Raw genomic sequence first — 25,181 nt, 5'->3', positions numbered from 1 at the left:
GAGAACTTCTGCTAGGACAAGTTGTACAACGCACAGAACGGATGGCTAGCCTACAGTTCCCATGAAGCCAGACCCTTCTAAACTTACCTAAATGCAACCCTATGGACTACTATGTGTGAGGTGCAGTTGATCAATGCATCAACTGTAATGCCTTCCACATCAAGGAGGAGGTGATTACCAGGATCAACTAGTGTTCAAGCATCCTTTGAAAAAAAACAAAAACAAAAAAAAAAAAACAAACACTGAATGTAGCATATGCTCCAGGTTCAGGACGGCTTCTTCTGCTGAACTGTATTCAGAAGAAAGATCAGTTAAGAGATGCACTTTGAATTTTGAGAAACCATCAATATTTTTGCTTGTTACTTTCAAAAAGGATCAAATTTAGTCGAAACATTAATTTAACTGTTTCTTAATTATTACTTTTTTTTCTTTTGTTTATGCCGATTTTCGTGTACAAATTTTTTTGTATACTTAAAAATACTTTTTGCAGGAAATTGAAATACAAATAAAAAAAAAAACTGTCCATAAAGTCCCATTTATGCTGTATTTAAAAAAAATTTTTTTTTTTTGCCAAGTAAAAACTTTAATAGGAGTTTGTACACAAAAAGGAAAATATAAACTATTTGCACGAGTTATGAGAATTTACATTAAAACAGTTTTTCTGCAACATTTTTTGTCAATATTGACTTATCTAGCATACAAATGTGGTGTTATATACGTATATAGAAACAAAAAAAATTTAAACAAAATAGACATTTAAAAATGAAAAAAAAAAAAAAATGGCACGTTTCTGATTTATTTATAAACAATGTTTTTTTTTTGTTTTTTTATTATTACATTTTCACCCCAAACAAGGCAAATTGCCACTTTGGTGTAGGGGGCTACTATCAGGGGCAACAACTACTGGAGTACTATGTAGGGATTTGGGCAGCAAGATGTCGGTTCACGTTACACTTGAACTTCTGCACGTCAGTACTGTTGGGGAAGCAGGGACCTGGAATGGAATTCCAGAGTCTAGCGGTTCTGGGGAAGAAACTATTGGAGTTGAAAGATCTTTTACATCTAGGGATCTCTACAGTGTGGGGGTGGGATTTAGCAGCCTGTTGGGTTTGTCGAGGGTGCTCACGTCATGGGGGCACAAGTGATTGCAGTTCGTCAGAGCATTCACCACTAAAATACTTGTAGAAAAGGCAGAGGGATGCAACATTTCGTCGATGGGACAGAGGCTGAAGCTTAGATGCCAGTTCAGGGCCTATCAGGTTTGCGACTCTTTTGAACCTTGTCAAGGAGCGAGAGACTAGTAGCAGATACACCAGCCCAGATGTGACAGCAATACTCCATACATGGGCGAATGGTGGCCTTATAGAGGTACAGTATACTTTCGGGTATTAGTAGTTTTCTAGCACGGTAGAGAGAGCCTACCTTTCTTGCAGCGGCCCTGGCAATGCCTTCAATGTAATTGTTCCAACTCATGTTTCCTGTGAACGTTAGGCCAAGGAGTTTGAAAGATGTACTCTCAGATAAAGAGTCGTTGGCCATAGGTGGTAAAGAGGGTTTCTTGTAATTATTGAATGAAACTAGTTTAGTCTTGGCAGCATTGAACGCAACCAACCACTTTTGTCCCGATTAATGGAGATTTTACATTGATATATATTTAAAGAAAATTTAAAGGCTCTATTTAATCAGAAATTAATGTTTTTTTAAACATCAAATATAAATTTCTGATCACATATGTACAGACTATTCTGTAACTAAACCATACTTGTACAGTTTTTTTAAAAACATTCATTGACGTTCATTCTAAACATGTGACAGGATTTATTTACAAATAAACGTAAAAATCAAATCGGATAATTTTGCTTCGTTGCACACTTAATATGTTAGATAGGAGAGATGAATGCAATGAGAAGAGGTGGGAAGAGGATTTGTTAATTTTAAGTGATGCGAGTTCAATCATTGTAGGAGGCAGGAAATTTTCAATCACATCCACACATAAATGTTAGTATGATTTTGGAGCTAGAGTAAAAGACAATGTTAAGTTCCTGTCGATAAAAAACATATAGGTTAAAGAAGGGGGGGTACTCATAGTTATATAATTTCTTTACATATCTCCATAAACTACCAATGAATAAATGTATTTCAAAATATCTAATTTCATAATCAGTTAAAGGCAGTAAAAATGATCTAATCAGTAAGTTATGTGTGTATATATATATATATATATATATATATATATAAATACATACACATAGAGAGATTGGTTAAAGACAAAATGGAACAACATAGAAGAAAAATAAGAGATTGTCAAGTTGTGCTTATATTACACCAATGTAATGTTTTATAGATGTAAGGCATGAACACAAACTCCACAACACTATCTCCTTTGATCAAAATGGAATACTTATCCAGTAATAATCTAAGCTAGGTATAATCTATCAGGAAAACCGCTCTTTGAATCAACAATACTATAGTTAAATTAAAATCTTTCTCTTCTGTACATTCCAGGTTCTCTTTCATTTATTCTTGAGCAAACTTTAAAAAAAATGAAACTAATATTTTGAGCGAGGAGCACTTTTGCCACTATATAAAATAAAGAAATAGATATATTTACCAACCAAATTTGAATTAACTAAAATATTTTTTCTTACACTCAAAATTTCAGACATCTCCGCATAAATCATCCGTCAACTCTCAGTGTATGAATAGGAAAAATCTTTTTTTTATATTATTTGTGCAAGTGCACACTGAATGTAAAATTTGTAAATATATCTAATTTATGACAAACAGACTTTATATATATCTTCTAGATAATAAAATGACTGCAGAAATTCCTCTCTGAACCAAAGTATTATAAGTTTGCAACAACAGATGTCACATACAAATTCAATACATCTACCCTAATAGCCACTATCTTATGTAGCTTTTGAACACCATTTTATACACATTCTATCATAATAAAATGCTACATTGCATCCAATGAGCAACATCATCACAACTGCAACATTTTCCTCTCTAAATATTTAGTTCTACCACTGCTACCAGTTGTTACAGAGAACAATTCTACATGTTCCACAGATACTGTGCTTACACCGATCATAACTGGCTCATATATATGACAATTTTTCCTATTTCCGATTCATAAATAAAGTCTCCCACATCAAATCCTGTCCATTCTGAGTGGCCGAGCTCTGAAAATTCGCATATTCTGGATCCCAGTTATTCGCTTCCTAAATGAATGCTTAGTAACATTACAATATAGCGTCACTAAGAGATATACTTATGACAACAAAAGTCTTTGTCAAAACATTACACCATTAAACACACTGCGTGTACATGGGTGATATTTGAAAATGACGCATTACTTATGTATTTAAATATTGAACATTTTAGCTCCTAAATATTTGCGGCTTCTATATTCAAATTTCTCATAACATAAAATAAAACAAAGCCACCATCTTTGTCAAAACATCAACAAAACTGATTTCTTTTAGCATAAAAACACACTGCGTGTTCACTGGTGATGTTTTAGAACTACGCATTACATCTGAATTTATACATTGAGGAATTTAGCTTCGCAACTTTTATATTAGGATTTTTTTCCTAAAAACTTTAACTGACATTTACATTAACAACATTGCATTTTTCATTCTGCCAAAAGATAAATCCGGAAATTTATTGAACGAAATAAAACAAACTTTTTTTTCCAACCATTGTATTTATGCTTTATATTTTTTCCTTTAATAATATTTCGTAATTTTTTTTTTTTTTGAACAAATAATTAGAAAATATACTCAATTATTTGGAAGCTAAACTCTTCAATATATATGAAATGCGTTGGTACTTTGCCACGGTACATTCATTTTGGCCATGGGTACTAGCGCTTGCAATTATACTAGGTCAGTAGTGGCTCCCACCAACAACCATAGCTTTTATTTTTAAAGATGGAGGGGGGGGGGATACTTTCACCGTGCACCGCTCATAGACAGGTCCTGCTAGTACACACACACACTAAGATGAAGATTTAAATATGAAAATTTCACATTTTCCCAATTATGAAAAATTTTAAATGTAAAAATGTCCAGTATAATTTATAGGTTTGTGGTTGGGTAATCAAATGACAAAGGCTGTCATTAGATGTTTCCTGATTACTAGACAATGTATAGTGTTTAGTACCATAAGTATTGTAAAGAATACTAGTTATATATCTTTTTCAATTTATATGCCAGTATGACTCCAGGTACCAGCAAGTATTCAATAGGTAGAGCAACAATGTAACTGTTACAGGTCGATACTGGATAACAGAGACAGTGCACAAGCAAGAATGGTATTCAAATTAAGACTGCCCGATTTTTTTTTCTTGCACATTTGCGTTTTGGAAGTTATTTTCATCAAATAATATAAGCTGGTCTAATGTAAATAAAAATTTGTTTTTATGTCAAAGTTTTTAAATTGTTGGTATTCCAAACAGAACTCATTGACAACACTTGAATATTGCTTTTTTAAATTGTTATTTCTTTGAAAAGTTGTCAAGTGAAAATAGTTACCCCATAAAGTACATTTATATATATATATATATATATATATATATATATATATATATATATATATAAAAGGGTTCTTATAATCTAGGGTTTTTTTTCACGTTTTGCAGTTTGTCAGACCATAAAATGAAATAGAAATGTTATAAAATGTTTAATTAAATTCTTTTTCTTTAAATAAACTCATAGGACGAAGTTTAGGTCGTCATTGGATCATTACCTGCATGCATCTTCATTGGGATTTTGATATTTGGCTGATATGTATGCATGTGGAGTTTTATATTCTCATTTTCAGTTAGACAAAGAGAAATGAGAGTTTAGTGACAAAAAAAATTGAAATCAAAATACTGCATTTTTTTATATTTGAAATACTGTATTCTACAAATACCCATAAAACGCTGTTAAGTATTGCTAATTTGCATATTTTTAAACAGGTTCTAATAAATTAATAGCCTATAATATAAATACACACACACAGACATAATAGCTTTATTGATAATAAAATGTTTTATGTTGCCAAGGACCATTAATGTACCTTGATCTGAGCCTAAAAGCCAGGGAACTATATAAAAATATTTTTATGAATAGGCATTTTTAAATGAATGAAAAAGAAAAAATTATTATTGTATTATCTTGTTATCATAAAATCATTCTACTGAGAATTACCTCTTTTTTAAAAGTGTGCACTAATTCTCCGAAATATTATATCTTGCTTTGAGGGAAGGAACAACAGTATTTTTTTTGTTGTCATGATACCATCTTTGCAGGAATTACTTTCTCCTCTGATAGAAGGGATGGTAGCATACTATTTATCATATCCTCCAATGCATTATCTCCTCCTTTGAGGAACAGTGAGTGCATTTGTTCAACAGTATATCTTCCAGCCTAATAAAATTATGCTCCATCCAGTGGCATATTTCTTACTAGCATTCTATAATTGCTACAAAAGAAATAGTTGTATGATAATGTACTTCATCCAATCTCGCCCTGCAGATGCAGGAAGATCAATACAAACGTCATCACCTGTTCTTACCCATTTGGAATCACAAACTCGCTCCAATGCAAACAAGTGAAGCATGCATGGTCCCGCATGAGTGCACAATGAACGAGGCATTAAAAAAAATGACCAAATTCAGCATTTTCCCCCCTCTCTCCTCTATTTAACCCCGAAAGTCCCCAGGGGACGTCAAATCCTGGTGAAAATGATCAAACAGTGCAATTTTAGACCTTAACATATGTAAATTTCAGTTCTGCACCATGCAAAACTGTTAAATAGACATACACAGAAAATTTTGGACAAATATAGTAAAATAGTCCCAAAAATGGAGTGTTTTTATTAGCCCTAAAAGAACCCCTGGGGTACACTCAAGAGTTATTGTGATGTATAGACAAATAAAATTATATAGAAATCAATTAGTTACAACTTTTCAGAAAGTTTTATAAAAATCAAAGCCATCAATTTTTTTTAATAAGCACAAAATGTCAATTTTAGCCATTAGGTAAACAACTAGAGTTTTTCCAGAAAATCCGTTCTGTTACTTTTTTTTTTTTTTTTTTTTTTTTTTTTTACTTATATCATATTTAATGCTTGTGCAAAATTTAAAAAATTCCAAGGCATACTTATTGAGAAAAGTGTGGACAGACAAACAAGAATGAATTTACAGGTAAATCCCCCTTTTGTCGGGGGACCAATAAAAAAGTACTTTAATTTTTTTCTAGTTTTATTTTCTATCTTTTATGACGATCATCTTGAGTAGGTTGAGGCAGCAGTTCATAAATGACGCTATTCCAACCGGGGTTGTTCATCACATCTGGAGTTGTGATGTAGAGTCATTTACTCTTCAAGTGTTGAATTTTGTAACCTTTGATGCAGGCAAAGATATTAATAAATTAACAAAAATGTTTTTTAAAGACAACTCCAACATAAATGGACAAGAAATAGGGTGTAATTTACAAAAATAAAGAGATACTTACTCTGTTTGCAGATTTGATAACTAAATGAACAGTTAAGCCATCTTTGATTCCGTGCTGTGCCAAAGTGTCACCATCTTTCAAAATCTTTCCAGCAAATATAAGACAAAGCTGTTCTTCGGGTGCGTTGAATTTCTTGGACACAAGCTCTTTAAACTGAAAGAAAAAGATAGTTTTTTTTTTTTTAAATTTGGGTTCAATTTAAAAAATAAAAGTTTACTTAAATCAAAGCAGGAAAATTAAGAGGTGAGAAAGTGTATAGTGGTAGTTAAAGAAAACTGTGTGCCATAATTATATCAGTTTTATAGTAACATTTTAGCCAGGGACATTGTCAAACTAGAAGTGGTCCACCCTGTGAGTATCCAATTCAAAATAAAAATCAAAAAACCAGTGGAGACAACAAAATCAAACACACATCAAGCCGTAACATACCTTTTGATATACATCACAAATCAATTTTTTTTTTATAGTGATTTATAGTTTTTAGAAAGTCACTATTTTAAAGTTTGAGATATATATATCTTATTACAAAAACAAATTAAAGAAAATAAGATTAAAGCTAACAGTAACTTATTTTTAGATAAAATTGGGCTGAAAAAAATAATGAATTCTAAATCACAAAAAAAAAAAAAAAAAGTTTTTTTTTTTTTAACTCATCTTTCCTTGTACTGGAAATGTACTGAGAAAGATTTTATAAAGTAAATCTATTATTCAACTAGATTTAGATAAATAGATAGACTATAGTTGAAGGCAACTGAAAGCCCCCCCCCCCCTCCATTGGCTAAAACATTACTTTACTTGGATTGCTTGACCTATCCATAATCCTTTCCTTATAATGCTGAAGATCTAGCAAAGGGGGGGGGGCATCAAGTACCATTTTTTAAGCCTTTGATATGACTTGATAAAGAATTGAACCCTGATCTCTAGACCAATTAGCAAACACTAACAATTATGACAAATTTCTTAGAATAATACTATGTTGGGGACAAATTAACTCAAGATAACAGAATTAGTAATAAAAGAATTTATAAGGACATTTTTTTTTAGTGTATTTGATGAAATATTTCAGTGAATTTAATTTCTATATTCATATCATTCTGTGAGATTGTAGATATTTATTTTATATAAATTATTCTAAAATGGAGAGACACATTAACAGGTAACAGTTTTTACATACTTTATTTTTATCAACTATGTAAACACCCAGTGGAAATTGAGCAGTTTTTAACAAGATTGAAGCTACATTTTTCACTAAATGTCATTGCTGGTTTGATAAATTCTGCTCAGTAGACATTTATGGATAAATGATAAATTTAATGAAAATTTAAATTTGAAAATAATTAGCAGAGATGGTTATGAGTGGAGTAGGCAATCACAAGGCTCGATTGTCTCAGATTCCTACAATTAAAAGAAAAATTGACCAAGTCCTTTCTACTTATCCTTCAGCTAACATTCACGTATGTGGAGACTTCAATGTTCACAACGTCGAATGGTTGACCCACTCAAACAAGACCGATAATGAGGGGAGGTTCTGTCATGATTTCTCCATTGCCTATGACCTCACTCAGATTGTTCAGGAACCTACCCGTGTGCCCGATAATGACGGCCAGTATGCGAGCCTACTAGACCTTTTTCTCACAACTTGCCCTGAACTATGTTCAGTTTCTGTTCTGTCGCCTCTTGGATCTTCCGACCACTCTGTTGTATCAATTAAAATAAAAATGAAATGTAATAAGTCCCCAGACGTACCTCTTCATCGTACAGTATATCGATACACTAAGGCTGACTGGGATAGCTTCCGTACATTTATATCTGATCTACCTCTGCATTCCATGTTTAAAAAGGATGTGTCCTCTATAGTATTAGACCTAACTGAATGGTTAATTGTAGGCATTGACCATTTCATACCCTCTAAAAAGTTTCAGCAAAAACCTAACAGCCAGCCATGGTTCTCTCCAGAATGTGCTGCTGCCATTGCGCACAGAAATCACTTTTTCCACTGCTTCAAACGTAATAGATGTATGGAAACTAAAGCCGTTTTCAGGACTGCCAGCAACCATTGTAAGAAAGTAATAAGGAACGCAAGAGTGTTGTATGCTCAATCTGTTAAGTCCAAAGTAGCTGAGCAGCGGCTTGGTTCCCACCAGTTTTGGCAAATAGCAAACAGAATCCTGAACAGAAGCGTGTGCTCCATCCCAACTATTATCAATGGACCTGAGGTAATCTCGTCAGCATCAGACAAAACCAAACTCTTTGTCAAGAACTTTGCAGCTAATTCTACCCTTTGCGACCAAGACCGCCAACCCCCAATATTTCCTCCTGTATCAGAAAACACGCTATGTGATATACGTATATCTGTACTTGATGTTGCGAAGCTAATCAAAAACCTTGATTCGAGTAAAGCAACTGGCCCTGATGGTATTCCAATTATAGTACTCAAAAAACTTCAACCTGAATTAGCGCCCATACTTACAAAACTGTTTAAACGTTGTCTTAAGGAGAATAGTTTCCCATCTCCCTGGAAAATCTCATCAGTATGCTCTGTATTTAAGAATTCAGGTGATCGCTCATCCCCCTCTCAGTACAGGCCAATAAGTCTCCTGTGCGTCATGAGTAAGTTGCTAGAATCTGTGTTAAATACAGAAGTAATCAAACATCTCAACAAAAATAACCTTCTTAGTGACACTCAATATGGTTTCCGTTCTGCTAGATCTACAGCAGATGTCCTTACAGTTATATCGCATAGGATTAGCAAATCTCTCGATGGTGGCAATCTTTCTAGGGCAATTGCTCTTGACATATCTAAAGCCTTTGATAGGGTATGGCATAAAGGTTTACTTCATAAGATCGCTAGCTATGGTATAGCTGGAAAAGTCTTCTCAATTATTAAATCATTTCTTTCTGATAGGTTCATAAGAGTAGTAGTTGAGGGGCAAAAATCAGAAGCTCACAGTATTAATGCCGGTGTCCCTCAGGGATCCATCCTGGGCCCAACTCTTTTCCTGATCTACATTAATGATCTTCCAAATCATATCCTTACATCATTTGTAGACATTTATGCTGACGACACTACCATTTATGGTACCACATCTAAGACAGTAAACGACCAAGTTCTCTCCAATTCTCTCTCCTCTGATCTTGAGCACGTAGTACAATGGGGAAAGGAGTGGCTGGTTACTTTTAATGCATCTAAAACCAAGCTTCTCTCTTTACATCATCAACATTCTAATTCACATTTGTCATCAATTGAAATGAATGGCTCTCGTCTTCAGGAGGCCTCAAGTTTTGACAAGCTTCTGGGCTTGACCATTACTCCTGATCTTAAATGGAACACGTATATCAAATCTGTTGCCAAGGCCGCTGGAAAAATGGTGGGATCTTTCTATCGATCCAGTAGATATCTCACTGCTGATGCTATTCTCTACCTATATAAGAGCCAGGTACGTCCAAGGATGGAATACTGTTGCCACATCTGGGCAGGAGCTGCTAGAAAGGACTTGTCCTGCCTTGATAGAGTTCAAAATAGACTTCGTAGCCTCGTAGGAGATGTCCTTTTCTCCTCCTTGCAACCTCTATCTCACAGAAGAGATGTTGCGAGTTTGTCTCTGATGTATCGTTATTTTCATGGAAAGTGTTCAACTGAGCTTCAATCTATGGTCCCCACTCGCCAAACTTTCACAAGAAACACTCGTCTAGCTGTAAACACTATCAATAATTTCCCCCACTCTTTATCTGTGCCTAAACCTAAACGTAGATTCCATGAACAAAGCTTCTTTCTTAGAACTGCACGCCTGTGGAATTGTCTTCCGTTTTCCTGCTTTCCGGCTGACTACAATATGGTTGTGTTCAAGTCTAATGTAAATAAGTTCTTGATGAGCCGTTCCATATAAGTTATTAAATTTACCAAATTTTCATTACTAATGATTACTATATTGACAAATTTCTACTGTACACTCTTTAACCCTTATCCTTGAGTGGCCTCTGGGCCTTGATAATGTGGTGATACCTTTGTAAAAAAAAAAAAAAAAAAAAATCCAACTCCAAAAAATAGTAATTAGCTATATATATATATATATATATATATATATATATATATATATATATATATATATATATATACTAGTGTTTTACAGGCTTCAATAAATTCACCATCTTTTGGTGGTTTTTGATGAAATCTAAATTTTTTTTTTTGTTAAAACTGATATGTGATGAAAGTAAAGCTATAGAATCAATTCCCCCAAACACTGGACTTGAACTCTTAAAGAAATCAAAAACTCCAGAACTCTTATCAAACAAAAGGCATAAAATTGCACATTCTTAAGAGGATTTACCTCCAAGTAACTGGAGTTTTACATGGCTACATTGCAAAAACAGGTTTTCCTGTTAAATTCAATGCATTTACTTTTCAATATCCAATAAGAGTGATTTATTAATCCATAAAAATGTCAGTGTATTTGTACATGTTTTAGTTTCGATTGAAGTATTTGTTTTATGGCACATCAACTTCGAATCCTGGAAAGATATGTCTTGTAACCTCCTTTTTGATTTCTAGAAATTATTTTTCATAATAGTGTTAAAATGTATTTGAGTGGAATCCGTTATTAAAAATTTTATTTGGATAATTTATTTTTTAAATTAGCAAATTTGCTAACAAATTCAGTTGTCTTAAAAAAAAAAAAAAAAAAAAAAAAAAAAAAAAAAAAAATTTTTTAAATAAATAAATTCGTCAAAAATGAGAAATTTTTCCACAAAATAATAGCATCTGGCTTAGAACATTGATTTCCTGGAAACTGCTTAGAAATGTGCAACTAAGTAAATACCCTATATATCAAACACCTTTTCCTATGCTTGGATTCACTGAAGTTCCGATATCTAACAGAGTTGGTCAACATTCACAAAATTATTAATCATCTCAACTACCCACAGCATCTTTTTGATAGCCATGTGTTTAGCACGCATAGACATGCCTACAGAGTCAGAAAATAGTACAATTTCCATAACTGTCAGAAAAAAAAAAAATTTACATTCAGAATTGCTGAAACATGAAATAAATTTCTTGCATTAGTTGTTGGCTGCTAAAACATCACATCTTTTAAAACCTCAGGTTCACCCAAATTTGCAAAAAGCATCTAATGCCACCCCTTTATGCACTTGTAGGAGTTGTAATGCGTCCAAGCACAGCACATAATGATTTCGTTATTTCATAGAAGGCCCGTAATAACCTTCTTATAAGTTTTCAAACTCTTCTTAAACAAACAAATCAATGTTGTTGAGGAGCTCTTCACAATCTCGGGTACAAAAAGCAACTTTCTTACAACTTCTTTAGTTGTCTGATCAAACTGGTTTACGCCGAAAAAAATCATCCTGTACTTTTTTTTTTTTTACAGATCATTCAGAATTGGTTAAAAACAAATCACCATCATTCATATGTGCATTTTATCTCCAATAGATCGGATTGGTCTCTTTCTCTTCTACACTAACCTCTGATCTCATTATTACAGCTATTGTTGCTGCTGCTAAAAGATTAGCCAAGTTTAAGAATACAAAACCAGCAATGATGACGGCATACATGTATACTTTCAAAGTCACAGTTAATACAATTCTCAGTGGATCCAATTTTGGATACAATAAAACAAAAGTTTTAATTTTTTATCTCAAATTATTTTCCCCACCTTTGTATCTATTAACATATGAATTACTATTGCCTGTGCATCTTTGTTTCAGAGCATCCTTACGTCTGCATGCATGTAGATATCCAGGTTTCATCTAATAGGTGGGTGCCTGCTGCTCAACACAGTACACAACATTTTTGTTTACATACGCATGAAGACAATGTAAGTATTAAGTTCTGTATATTAATATACACAAGAAATTGCATGATACAAATATGTACATCTTGTTCAGAAAATGCTTTTAAATGTGCTTCTTTTTTCAGGTATCTTTCATGTTCAGTCGATTATATATAACTAGTGGAACCTGTGCCAGTGTTGGCCGGAGGTGAAAGTACAGAAAAGTTAACATGTTTAGACTTATGTAAATAATGTGTATGAATGGCTTGTTTCTAACTCAAGTAGTATGGTAGGATGTGTTTGCTTATTCGTTTCACACATCAGTGTTGCATAGTTGACATGTGGATGATAATCAGATGCATTTTCGTACTAAAGGCAACTTGATAAAAAATTAGAAATTAATGAAACCTGTGCAGATACTGACAACCAGTTAGAATTAATACTACAACTGCTAGAAGTAACAATATAAGACAAAGAATTGTGGCTATGCTATTATTAGCTAGTGATTATGTGGAGGTGTGTGTAAGGGTGTTAGTGGAGCAAAAAAATTAAGAGTAGTAGGCAGGCTCAAACCCATAACACGCAGGAGGAAAGGGAGGTGGAAAAAAAAGCAAACGGTCTTTTATGCGATGTCGTTGACACAAAGTTTGAATGACTTGCAAAAATGTCAACAAAAATGTGACCACTCTTTGTAAAAAAAATGGCCTAGTTGACAGTGAAAGAATATTTTTGGCCAATCTTTGGATATTTGTCATCCAAGACACCGACCTTTAAAATTATACCAATTTTGTCACGGTCTGACATAGCTGTCGAGAGTTTTTGGCAGACATACAAATACACACACATTTTGCCTTTTACATTAGAAACTAGTGGGGGGTGCCTGCCATTACCCATGTGTTTGTCAGCGTAAAAGAAAACAAAAAAATTTGATAGGGAGGTATCCTATTTTATATAAAGTGATGTGATTCTTGGTTGATTAACTGTGTTGGATGTATACTCGAGTCAAAACAATAAGAATATTCTGTTGTCATAGCCCTAGTAATTTTTTTTTTTTTTTTTTTACATAGGCATCACCACTTATCAAGGCCGATAGGCCACTCAAGGATAAGGGTTAAAGAGTTTAGAGTAATCAAAAGGACAATATAGTAATCGATAGTAATGGAAGTTCGGTAAATTTGCTAAGTGGAACGGCTCATCAGAAACTTGTTCACGTTGGACTTGAAGACCTTGAGGCGAAGGTGGTGAAAAACAAAGTGTGAAAAAAAAAAAGAAAAAAGATATCTTCCTCGCTTGGCCACGAAAAGGGTTTTAAAAAACTTAAGTGACAGGTGCATGAATTTAATGAGGTCAAACATTACGCAACTTAACTTTGGTGCTGCAAGCCAGTCTCTGCATATTTGTTTGTTTATTTCCCCCGCCAAAATACTGGGGAAAACAGCTCCCCTAAAAAAGGGAGTGTCCAAATGAATAGCTATTGTCTGATATGGCAGGTTTTTCCCCCAGCATTGATCAAACCTTATTGCTTTCCGGACGTCTTGGCACGAAAGGCTGAGAACTCTACGTCGCTTTCAGTTTCGCTTTTTTTATATGGAAAAGCGAAACAAACATGTGGCGAGTGAAAAAAATAGCGAAAATAGCATGTAAAAGTTGCCAAAATTAAAGATAGACGTGACCTCGTTTCGTAAATCGTAGATATTATAATCTAGCTAGTATATAAAAGGTTCTAAGAAACAGTAACCCTAACCCTGAAAAGCATTACAGACTTCCAATCTTATTTTATGTTATGGTTATACTGTCCTAAAGATAATCAGAAGAAAGAGATAGAGCATGAAAATATCAATGAATTAGATTTGTTAAAAACATTTTTTTTAAGAATACCCAGAAATGTAATTACTATGGCTAGGACAACAGCATATTCTTTTCATTGTTTTGACTTTCGAGTGTGTGTCCGTTGATATCTTATACGCTTTTATAAAGAGTGATGTGGTTCTTGGTTGATTAACTGTGTTGGATATATACTCGAGAGTCAAAACAATGATAAGAATATTCTGTTGTCATAGCCCTAGTTAGTTTTTTTTTTTTTTTTTTTTTTTACATAGGCCACTCAAGGATAAGGGCTAAAGAGTTTAGAGTAGTCAAAAGGACAATATAGTAATCGATAGTAATGGAAGTTCGGTAAATTTGTTAACTTAACTGGAACGACTCATCAGAAACTTGTTCACGTTGGACTTGAAGACAATCATATTATAGAAAGCAGGAAAACAGAAGACAATTCCACAGGCATGCAGTTCTAAGAAAGAAGCTTTGATCATGGAATCTATGTTTAGGTTTACGCACAGATAAAGAGTGGGGAAAATTATTGATAATGTTTTCAGCTAGTCTAGTGTTTCTTGTGAAAGTTTGGCGAGGGGGGGGACCATAGATTGAAGCTCAGTCGAACACTTTCCATGAAAATAACGATAAAGCAGAGACAAACTCGCAACATCTCTTCTGTGAGAGAGGTTGCAGCGAAGAGAAAAGGACATCTCCCACCAGGCCACAAAGTCTATTTTGAACTCTATCAAGGCAGGACAAGTCTTTTCTAGCAGCTCCTGCCCATATGTGGCAACAGTATTCCATCCTTGGACGTATCTGGCTCTTATATAGATAGAGAATTGCATCAGCAGTGAGATATCTACTGGATCGATAGAAGGATCCGACCATTTTTCCAGTGGCCTTGGCAACAGATTTGATGTGCGTACAGAGGATAAACATTTTATTAATCAAACCAACAATACTACAAAGAACTTTTTTTTTTTTTTTTATAGATTTAATATCTTTAAGTGTTTTTATTTTATGAAACATTCAAGAAAATAAACTGGAGTTCATAATAATTAAGGGATCACTGAAAACAGTAAAACTATACAGGTTCTGATATGTTGAATTTTCATTGTGTAAATGCCCCTAGTTTATTTGTTCTTTGATATAAACCAGTTAAGTTAGCAACATATGCATAGGTGTCACAAAACATTTGTAGCTCATGATCAGTTAATCTCATAAAAAGGTAGCATTACAAGTTGTTTTTTTCTTTTTAAACAATTGTTATCTTATCAATTTGCATACATTTTAAAAGAGCAATGTAAAAGATGCATAAAACTGTTTGAATTATGCAAATACCATTAGTAGTTAAAAAGTTATGAGAATTTTAAGTGCCTAAATTTTTTCTGTGGACATTTTTTTTGTTGTTTTTTTTTTTAGAAGTGGGCTAAATTATGGACCTCAACATTTCAAGAAATTTGGTAATTTGACCACCATTTATTTTTTTTTCAAGCTATTGTCATGGAACTTGACACTCTTATGTAAAATTGTGTGCTCTTTCTGATTATGCAGTCAAATCTGATGTATCTCTAACCATAAGCCATGAATTATAAATTCAGATGTACAAATTTCATTTTTTTTTAAACTGGCGCATGGTATCATACAGTGGGTGTCTATTCATGAACAAAAGTATTATAGTAGTATTTAAATATAGCTTTATTGAGACCAGGCATTTTCCTATCTCCTCAAAAGAGAGCTTAATCTGGGGTGTAGCCATTGAATGCATAAAGAGCATCCATGGCCGGTATTTACTACTCCCATCCAAGAAAACAATTGAGTAGATATGAAATAATCTCAGAAATAAATCAAATAAAATTTTTCATACAGACTTTGGATTTCTGTAAAAGATGGAAATTCCCATAGTCGACCAGAACTTATGCATTTTGAGACCAGTCCAATTTTCAATTTTGTAAATCCTCTATCCAAATATACCCCTATTTTCTGAGATGCAACCATAAATCGTACTCTATGTGAATCCTTGATGTAGCTTTCACAGTACCAGGATACCAGAAATCCTGATAAGCAACAACTATATATTCACCAGTTAATGGTAATTGTTGTCATTTCTATTCAGTTGTTTTACTGAAAATTCAACTATGTAAACAAAGAAATAAAATGGTATTTTTTTTTACCTTGTTTCCACTATAATATTTAAAATGATTACTTTTCAAGGTTTTAGGGTATGCTTTAAACAAATATCACATTTAAATTTTCTGCAAATAAGTAGCTTTCTGAATATTAAGCAATGTCATTTCTTATGCTATCGCTGGTGGCCATCTTGGTAAGTAACCACATGCAAACATGTACCAAGATGGCCACCAGCAATAACATAAGAAATGACATTGCTTAATATCCGGAAAGCTACTTATTTCCGGAAAATTTAAATGCAATATTCGTTTTCAGCATACCCGAAAACCTTAACAGAGTCATTTTTAAAAAAATGTTAAGATGGAAAGAAGGTAAAAATTAACAAAATGCATCACAATGAAATTCTTTATCGAACGGCCTAATTATTATTATTATTTAGATATCTTCAGTTAAAAAGAAACAAACAAAAAAAAAAAAAAAAAACAGGTTTGTTTTACAAATTAAAAAAAAAAAAAATGGTCTTGACAAGGAGTTAAAAATAAATTCCAGTTTCACGATATATTTTATTTAATTGTTAGGTGAAAGTACAGAATAGCTAAAACACCCTTCCTTCCCCATATTAAGAATGGGTTTCTAAATAATAACATTATTTCAGCATGGTAGCATAAGTGTACAAGTACTTTTTATTTTTTATATATTTGTTTTTTTTTTTTTTTTTTTTTACCACTAAAAAACAAATGCATGTACTTAGTACATTTTGTTGTTTTTTAACGCTTGTAGTACATGTGTACTACAAGCGTTAAAAGCAAAATAATTTTGTTTGGAAATAAAACTTCAAAATAATTTTTTTAAATTGACAAACTCAGAATAAAAAAAAAAAAATGAAACTTTTTCTGCTTTTGTTTTGAAAGCAGAAAAAACAGTTTTCTATTTTTAAGAGAATACAAACTCGTTAATACGCTGTCATCATTTCCCTTTAAGTGATTTGAATTTCTATAAAAAGATAATATTTTAAAGAAATTTCCGCACAACTAATAATTATCAAATATTTACATATTATACATGAAAGAATCACCCAAACTTATTCCCTCCAACCATCTTATTACATTTTCACCCCAAACAAGGCAAATTGCCACTTTGGTGTAGGGGGCTACTATCAGGGGCAACAACTACTGGGGTACTATGTAGGGATTTGGGCAGCAAGGTGTCGGTTCACGTTACACTTGAACTTCTGCACGTCAGTACTGTTGGGGAAGCAGGGACCTGGAATGGAATTCCAGAGTCTTGCGGTTCTGGGGAAGAAACTATTGGAGTAAAAAGATCTTTTACATCTAGGGACCTCTACAGTGTGGAGGTGGGATCTAGTAGCCTGTCGGGTTTGTCGAGGGTGCTCGCGTCGTGGGGGCACAAGTGATTGCAGTTCATCAGAGCACTCACCACTAAAATACTTGTAGAAAAGGCAGAGGGATGCAACATTTCGTCGATGGGACAGAGGCTGAAGCTTAGATGCCAGTTCAGGGCCTATCAGATTTGCGACTCTCTTTTGAACCTTGTCAAGGAGCGAGAGACTAGTAGCAGATGCACCAGCCCAGATGTGGCAGCAATACTCCATACATGGGTGAATGGTGGCCTTATAGAGGTACAGGATACTTTCGGGTGTTAGTAGTTTTCTAGCACGGTAGAGAGAGCCTACCTTTCTTGCAGCGGCCCTGGCAATGCCTTCAATGTAATTGTTCCAACTCATGTTTCCTGTGAACGTTAGGCCAAGAAGTTTGAAAGATGGACTCTCAGATAAAGAGTCGTTGGCCATTGCTACTGGTGGTAGAGAGGGTTTCTTGTAATTATTGAATGAAACTAGTTTAGTCTTGGCAGCATTGAATGCGACCAACCACTTTTGTCCCCATTCCACTACAGATTGGAGGTCTTCCTCTAGTGTTTCTGCCATTTCTTTAGAAATGTGTTCATTCGTCTTCCTGTCGTGTCTGCCATAGAGTGTAGTGTCATCAGCATATATCTGTCTGACAATTGTTGTATATGTGACAAGATCTTCCAACATGGGAATATTTCACCCCTCGTTATTACTTCCCAAGAGTTACAAAGCCTTTTCTCTATGAATATGTAATCCATACAACATCAAAACAGTAATCAGAAGCGATTCAACTCCTGAATAGCATCTTGTGCATGAGTAATACTAAGAATACAACTGCAAATTATTTAAAACTTCTATCCAGTCATGGTTGATGGAACAAGAGCATTCTACTCCTGTGGATTAAATAAATGGTTTCATTCAGAATTCTGTGTAGATTCCAGAGTTTGATAAAATACACCTTTAGAAAATTGGAGGTTACATTTAATGAAAATGTGTAAATAACACTTAAGATGAGAACAGTAGTCTGAATACAAATTATCACTCCTCATCACAATAATTCAGAAAGAGTAATTTTCATTTTGGCATTTCACATGAAACTTGATATGCAGTGTTTCTAGCATGTTTTTTTTTTTTTTTTTTTTACTAAAAAGGGTTGTTTACAATGACAAAATTCATTTCACTCTACCATGTCTAATATGTAGGATTTTTGTGCATTATAACTTCAATAATTACATTTGTTTAAACAAACATTAGGTTTTAATCAGATTATGTATTTTAAATATTTCAAATTGAAATTATAGATTACATTCTTAATCTTATCACTGCTCTATTTTTGATTAGTGATTTTGAGAGGTGAAGCTTTTACCCAATGCAGAGAATTCCTCCTCCTGTAACTAATTGAAACAATTTTTTGTAATAGATACTTCTGTCAATTTACTAGTATTGACTCATATTTCAAACATTTTGATTGTCTAACTGACAGATTTTACCAATCTTGATGACAGGGAAGAAAGAGTGGAGAGCAGATAAAAAGTCAAGAAAGAGAAAGAAGAGTAAAAGAAGTTGCATACGTGGATAAATGTTGGGCGTTTTACTGTAATCGATCCAAAAGGAGAAACAATAAAAAGAAATATTTATTTTACAGCAATATTGGCTATTAAATACATTGGCCATAATGTTGCCAGGTAAGCTAAACAATCTGAATATTCAGGCTTAAAAGTGTTTTCATAATTTTACTTGTTTGCAAGGAAAAAGTCCGGGGGGGAAAAAAACATCCTCCACCACACAAAACAAATGTTTAATTTCTCCCTAACTAATTGTTATATTGTACAAAAAAGAACAGTGAACAGAGAAAATGTAGAGAACTACTTTATTAGGTAGAGGAAAAAAAAAACAAACAAACAAACAAAAGTGTTAATTACAAGTTCTTATTAATGGAATACACATTCCTGTGTGATCCATGCACTAGGAGTGTCAGAATTCGCCATTTAAAAAAAAAAAAAAAAAAAAAATAAGAGTGATTAAATAGACCCCCTATCTTTCGAAGCTTATAACAATATGAATAATGTAATTTAAACCCTAATTTTTTTTCAATAAAAGGAGTAAAGACCAAACTTTAAAATAATAAAAGGTTTTATCGAAATATATATATATATATATATTTTTAAATCGGTTTTAAGATTTCACAAAATTCAACAAATTTTAACTTAATCTAAAAATAATAAATATATATAAATTCAAAAAAAATCACCTATATAAAATACTAATCAATGGATGCTTCCAATCTTCATTTATGAGAATTTGTCCATATTTATATTTTCTATTCCATGTATTTTTTAAATAAAAGAATCTTTTTAAACAACTATTTGAAAGGATCCCCATTACGTAAGCATTGTTACGGTGTTAGCGAAGCATCAAATCAGTGTTTCTTCCTATTTTGAAATACGGATGGATAAAAGGGCATAAAAACAACACATTCGCGTTAGCCGTCTAGCCTTGTGCATGAAGAAATATGTGTCACCATAGTTGAAAACTGGTCACATTTTACTTATCAGTTTTTGCCTAAAAAAACAAAAAAAAAAAAAAACAAAAAAAAAAACACCACTCGAGGAGTTTGATTTTTTTTCTTTTCTCAAAGAAATAAATGAGTTTTCGATTTAATATATTTTATTTCTTCTTTATGGAGTGAATTTTTTTTTTTTGTTAAATATCTAAAAAACATTGAATGAAATAGAAAATACTATCATAATTCTATGAAATTTTCTAGACAATATAACAAGATAAGATTTCACTTTAAAAAAAAAAAAAAAAAAGGTTTTAAACTGAACTTTACAGGTAAATTTTCAAATAACTTGTTTTAAATTAGCTTATTTTATTTATTGATCTTTTATCTTCAATTTGTGATATATATAAATTTGAAGTGAGAAAATTATTTTCATTTGAATAGACATTTTAAAAATGGGGGGGGGAGATGCTTGTCTAGAATATTATATTCAGTTTATTGGAAAGAGCATAAAATTTCACATTGAACCTGAAAATATTGTAAAAATTTAACCATTAGAAAAATTTTGATAGATTTTTAAAGTTTAAAAATTGAAAAAAAATTTAATTCGTAAAATTCAATTGATTTCATTACGTAAAAAACATGGCTGCATGATCGCGTGCAGGCACTTTGTAAACACTTTCTTAAAAAATAATATTTCTATTATTTTTCAAACAACTTTAATAGTTTATTTTGGAAGTATATTCCATAAAGAAAATAAACAACCCACTTTTAAAAGAGAAATTAAAAGTTTTTTTATATTTTATTCGCAGTTTTGTGTTAGGGATGTAAAAAATTCCCAATAAATTCTGACACACCTATCCCTGCACCTTTTATATCTCCAGACGACTGGAAGTCATAATAAGAAGCACATCATACCCCCCCCCTCAAAGGTTTTATGTCCATTAGACATCATATCTTTTCCTTTTGGGATCCATTTCCATAGTTTCTGTCTGGGTATGTCTTCACCATATTTTCAATATTTTTATCTATCCTTGGCAAGTATATGAAACACTGCATAAGTGCCTTCATACTACAAATTTCTGGATGCCTGTTATGAAAATTTCTTGAAATTTTTTTTTATTAGCACTGGGGATCAGAGCGTTGATGATGTAAAGATAAAAGCTTGGTTTTAGATGCATTAAAAGTAACAAGCCACCTCTTTCCTCATTGTACCACTTGCTCAAGATCAGAGGAGAGAGTGTAACAAAGCCAGGCGACACCGGATAACCTTGCTCCCTAGGTTGAGGGTGAGTGGGATGGAGCTGGGCGAGAGGTCTCAGTCCCATCTCGTGAGAAACCAACGAATTGTCATCGGTTGACAAGTAAATTATTGGAGTTCAAAAGGGCCAGACTAAAGATAAGCCAGATGTCGGGTTGGCGAGGAAAACGCAAGGAGGTCTGGGAAGGGTTGACGAGTAAAGTCGACAATCCGAGTGTAATGATAACATGATTCACTTAAACCAACAAGGGAGGTGATAATAGAGAAAGAACAAAACCAAAAACAATTGAATTAGTCATTCTAATTTTAAGGGAACAAATTGGTTAATTGCCTAGAGAGATAACTAATTCTCGGAATTGAATCGAGAGGGGGTCGGTTGGGAAGGAAAGAGAGAGAGAGAGAGAGAGAGAAAGAATTATGACTACCCGTCGAATAGAGAGATTGGGTCGACTACAGAAGGCAGGGGAGGCTGACATTTAATAAAACTACTGCGGAAATGGACAAACAAAAGAGAATCGGACAGTCTGTCGATCGGAGGAGTTGGGAAGCCACGCATGCCGCCAGCCTCTTCTAATTGAGACGAAGAGATCTAACAAGACCGCCACTTAGAGTTTTTGTTTAAATACACTGTGGGGGTTGCATTCCAAGCCTGACGAACGTATAAGGGACGAGCCGAGCCTTAATGTATACCGAATTACTAAATGAACAGCCTAAACTATCCTCATCGTTGTTGATTGTTTCCATTTATACTTGTGAAGACTGCCTTCGATTTCAGCATAACCAAACTCGACTTTCCAGCCATCGCAGACAGAGAGAGAGAGAGACGGCCACCGACGAGAAGACGATCACGACAGAAATTACCAAGAATTCCCGATTGGGCGTTACAACACTAGACGGCCAGATACCAACATCCAATTCGGAGAGACTCAGCAGAGAGAGAGAGGGAGAGAGACGGATGCTTGTGCGGGGTCCGAGGCCCGAAGGAGCGAAAATATAGCCAACCGTCCTTAGGGTTAGTGCGCGTCGTTTTTCATCGTGCGCGCGCGACCCCTGCAAGGGAGAAAGGGTTATAAGAGAATCAGAGAGAACTTGATAGTTTACGGTCTTAGACGTGCTACCATAGATAGTAGTGTCATCAGCATAGATGTCTAAGAATGATGTAAGCATGTGATTTGGAAGATCATTAACATAGATCAGGAAGTTTGCACTATAAATTTTCTACTATGCAAGTATTTATGAATTTTTTTTAAACCTGCAAATATTATGGCCAATCCTTTGTTCTCTATTTGTGAATAGTTCTTCTCTGCCAGGAGTAGCTTTCTTGAAACATGTTGGATGGGTTTTAGTTTCTCCGTCATTTTTTTTTTTTTTTTTGTATAACTGCCCCAAAACTAAAATTCCTTGTGTCACTTGTAACGTTTTTTCTTAATAGGGTGGTAATATGTCAAGGTTTAAAGTCAATGCAGTTTTTAGATTAACGAATGCCTTCTCACAGTTGTCTGTCCAACTTCATTTTTCATGTTTTTAATAAGTGATCAAATGAGGCTTTTAAAATATGGATATTCATTATATAGCTATTGTAGTAATTAGCTAAACACAAATGATTGTAATAATGCAGTGTAGGCATTTATTTTATCGCATCTGCCCAGTTTGGATGAGGAATTCAAAAATCTTCAATTACTTATCCTAGATATTTTATTTATTTTTTTATTTTTTTTTTTTTTTACATTTTTCTATACTCAGTTTAAAACCATTTTTTTTTTTTTTTTTTTTTTACATTTCCATTACAGGTTCTTCATGATTTTCACTTTTTATGAGAATCTCTATTATATAAAAGTCACTTTGTGTGTGTGTGTGTGTGTGTGTGTGTGTGTGTTCCTTCTCTATAGGTTCACAAACGGCTGAGTTTATCTTTTTTGCAAATGTTACACAAAGCTAATGTTTGGCAGTGTTCTTAGATATGTTTTGTACAGAAACGCACCCAACAAGTATAAAAAAAAAAAAAAAAAAAAAAAAAAAAAAAAAATCGAAAAACATCTGATTCTAAAAATAGCCTTTCTTATATATAACAAAGAATAATTTTTACAAGGGAATATTTTACATAACACAGTCCAAGGGAAAGAAAATCTCAGCAAAGTATTTCTTCCTAAAAAACAGAATTACTGACATGATCCCTTGTTTAAGCTCAGGTGGGCCTCACCATTTTATTTTAATTTTTCTTATTCATAAGTTCAATTTATGATAAAAGAGGTACCATTTAAAATCACAAATCATTTTTTCTTTTTTATATTTTAAAACTAAACATTAATCAGAAGTGATATTTCCAGGAAATTCATCGTCAAGCCCAAATATTAGCTGACGTGATATTGTAAACAAACACAAACAGAATTTAATTAACATTATCAGTCTTATCTTGTTTTTTTTTTTTGAAAATTAGTTCACCAGCAAATCATTCCTCGTAATATATTCAATAGAGGATTGATTCTATAATAATACATATGCAATCTGCATAAATTAAAATATTGTGTTTAAGTATATTCTATGACTGGGTTAATGCCGGGCGTCCAGCTAGGAATTAGTTATTTGATCTTTTCAGTTTTAAAAAAATGTTGAAATTTTTATCGATCTAGATTTATTTTGTTTAGTTTTCTTAACATGAAATATGGGGGGGGGGGGAACAATTAAAACAAAATATTTCCTCTAATATATTTAATGAAACCTACTTTATTATGCAAGTTTATTTATTCAAAACATGGAAAAAAAACAAAAAAAAAGTAACGTAAGGCAAACGAACAATGTTAAATGTAAAAATTGAAAAATCAAAAACAGAAAAACTAACGTTAAAACATGTGAAAAATGGCTTAAATAAGCCTGTTTCGATATTAAAATTAAAAAAAAAAATCAGTGGGTACCCAGGTGTTTTTGGGTGTGTGTGGTCGGTCGTGGGTGTTAATGAAAACCTAAGAATAAACGAAGTAAACAAAAAAAAAAAAAAAAATGAATGTTACGGGAAAAATGGCTTAAATAACACTGGTTCAATATTTAAAAAAAAAAAAAAAAAAAAAAAATTCGAACCCTAAGTGTTTAGATAATGAACCAACGCTCTAACCAACTGAGCTAACACGACCTACATGAAATTCTCTCAGTTCTTTAACTATTTAAACAAAATCAGGTCATGACGTCATCTGACGCATGCGTAGAACCGGTCGTCGTCATGAGAGGACGGCTTTTATTTCAAATCTGCATGTTTTTCTTGTTCCAGTTAAAACTGGGCTAAAAGGCTGCCAAGACAGCTCGTGATATCAATGATGTGTTTGGGCCAGGAACCACTAACGAACATGTGGCACAACGGTGGTTCAAAAAATTTTGCAATAGTGACAAGAGCCTCAAAGATGATCGCTGCTGACTTACTGTGGTTGGTAATGAACATTTGAAAGCCTTAATTGAAACCGATCCTCGCAAAACCAAACGAGCAGTTGCTGTTGAACTTGAGGTCGGCCATTCAACAGTCGTTCGCTATTTAGAGCAAATAGGGAAGTCAAAAAAGTTGAATAAATGGGTGCTGCATGAATTTAACAATAATAATAAAAAAAAAACAAATTGTCATTTTCAGATGTCTTCTACACTCCTTCTGCACAACAAAAACGACCCATTTCTCGAGCGGATTGTGACGCGTGATGAGAAGTGGATCCTCTACGACAACCGGCGACGTCCGGCACAGTGGTTGGATGCCGGAGAAGCTCCACAACACTTCCTAGTATTACAAGTTTTTTTTTCTTTTTAGATAACTGTTATTCTATCAACT

At 33.4% G+C, this 25,181-nt stretch overlaps 1 protein-coding gene across 2 annotated transcripts in view; it reads right to left on the bottom strand.

Moving 5' to 3' along the window:
- LOC145297543 (ubiquilin-1-like) overlaps positions 1-25,181 on the bottom strand; it is a 93,969-nt gene that overhangs the window by 52,836 nt on the left and 15,952 nt on the right. For both annotated transcript variants that reach the window (XM_080143506.1, XM_080143505.1), the window contains exon 2: positions 6,513-6,665. In XM_080143506.1, the coding sequence (XP_079999632.1) occupies positions 6,513-6,665 (153 nt within the window). The remainder of the gene's footprint in view (positions 1-6,512; positions 6,666-25,181) is intronic.

The sequence above is a fragment of the Euprymna scolopes genome, chromosome 18, assembly GCF_053919585.1.
Source record: "Euprymna scolopes isolate OS-2025 chromosome 18, ASM5391958v1, whole genome shotgun sequence".
NCBI lineage: Eukaryota > Metazoa > Mollusca > Cephalopoda > Sepiida > Sepiolidae > Euprymna > Euprymna scolopes.
Note: the sequence above shows the minus strand (reverse complement) of the source record. Positions and strands in the feature narration are given on the sequence as shown.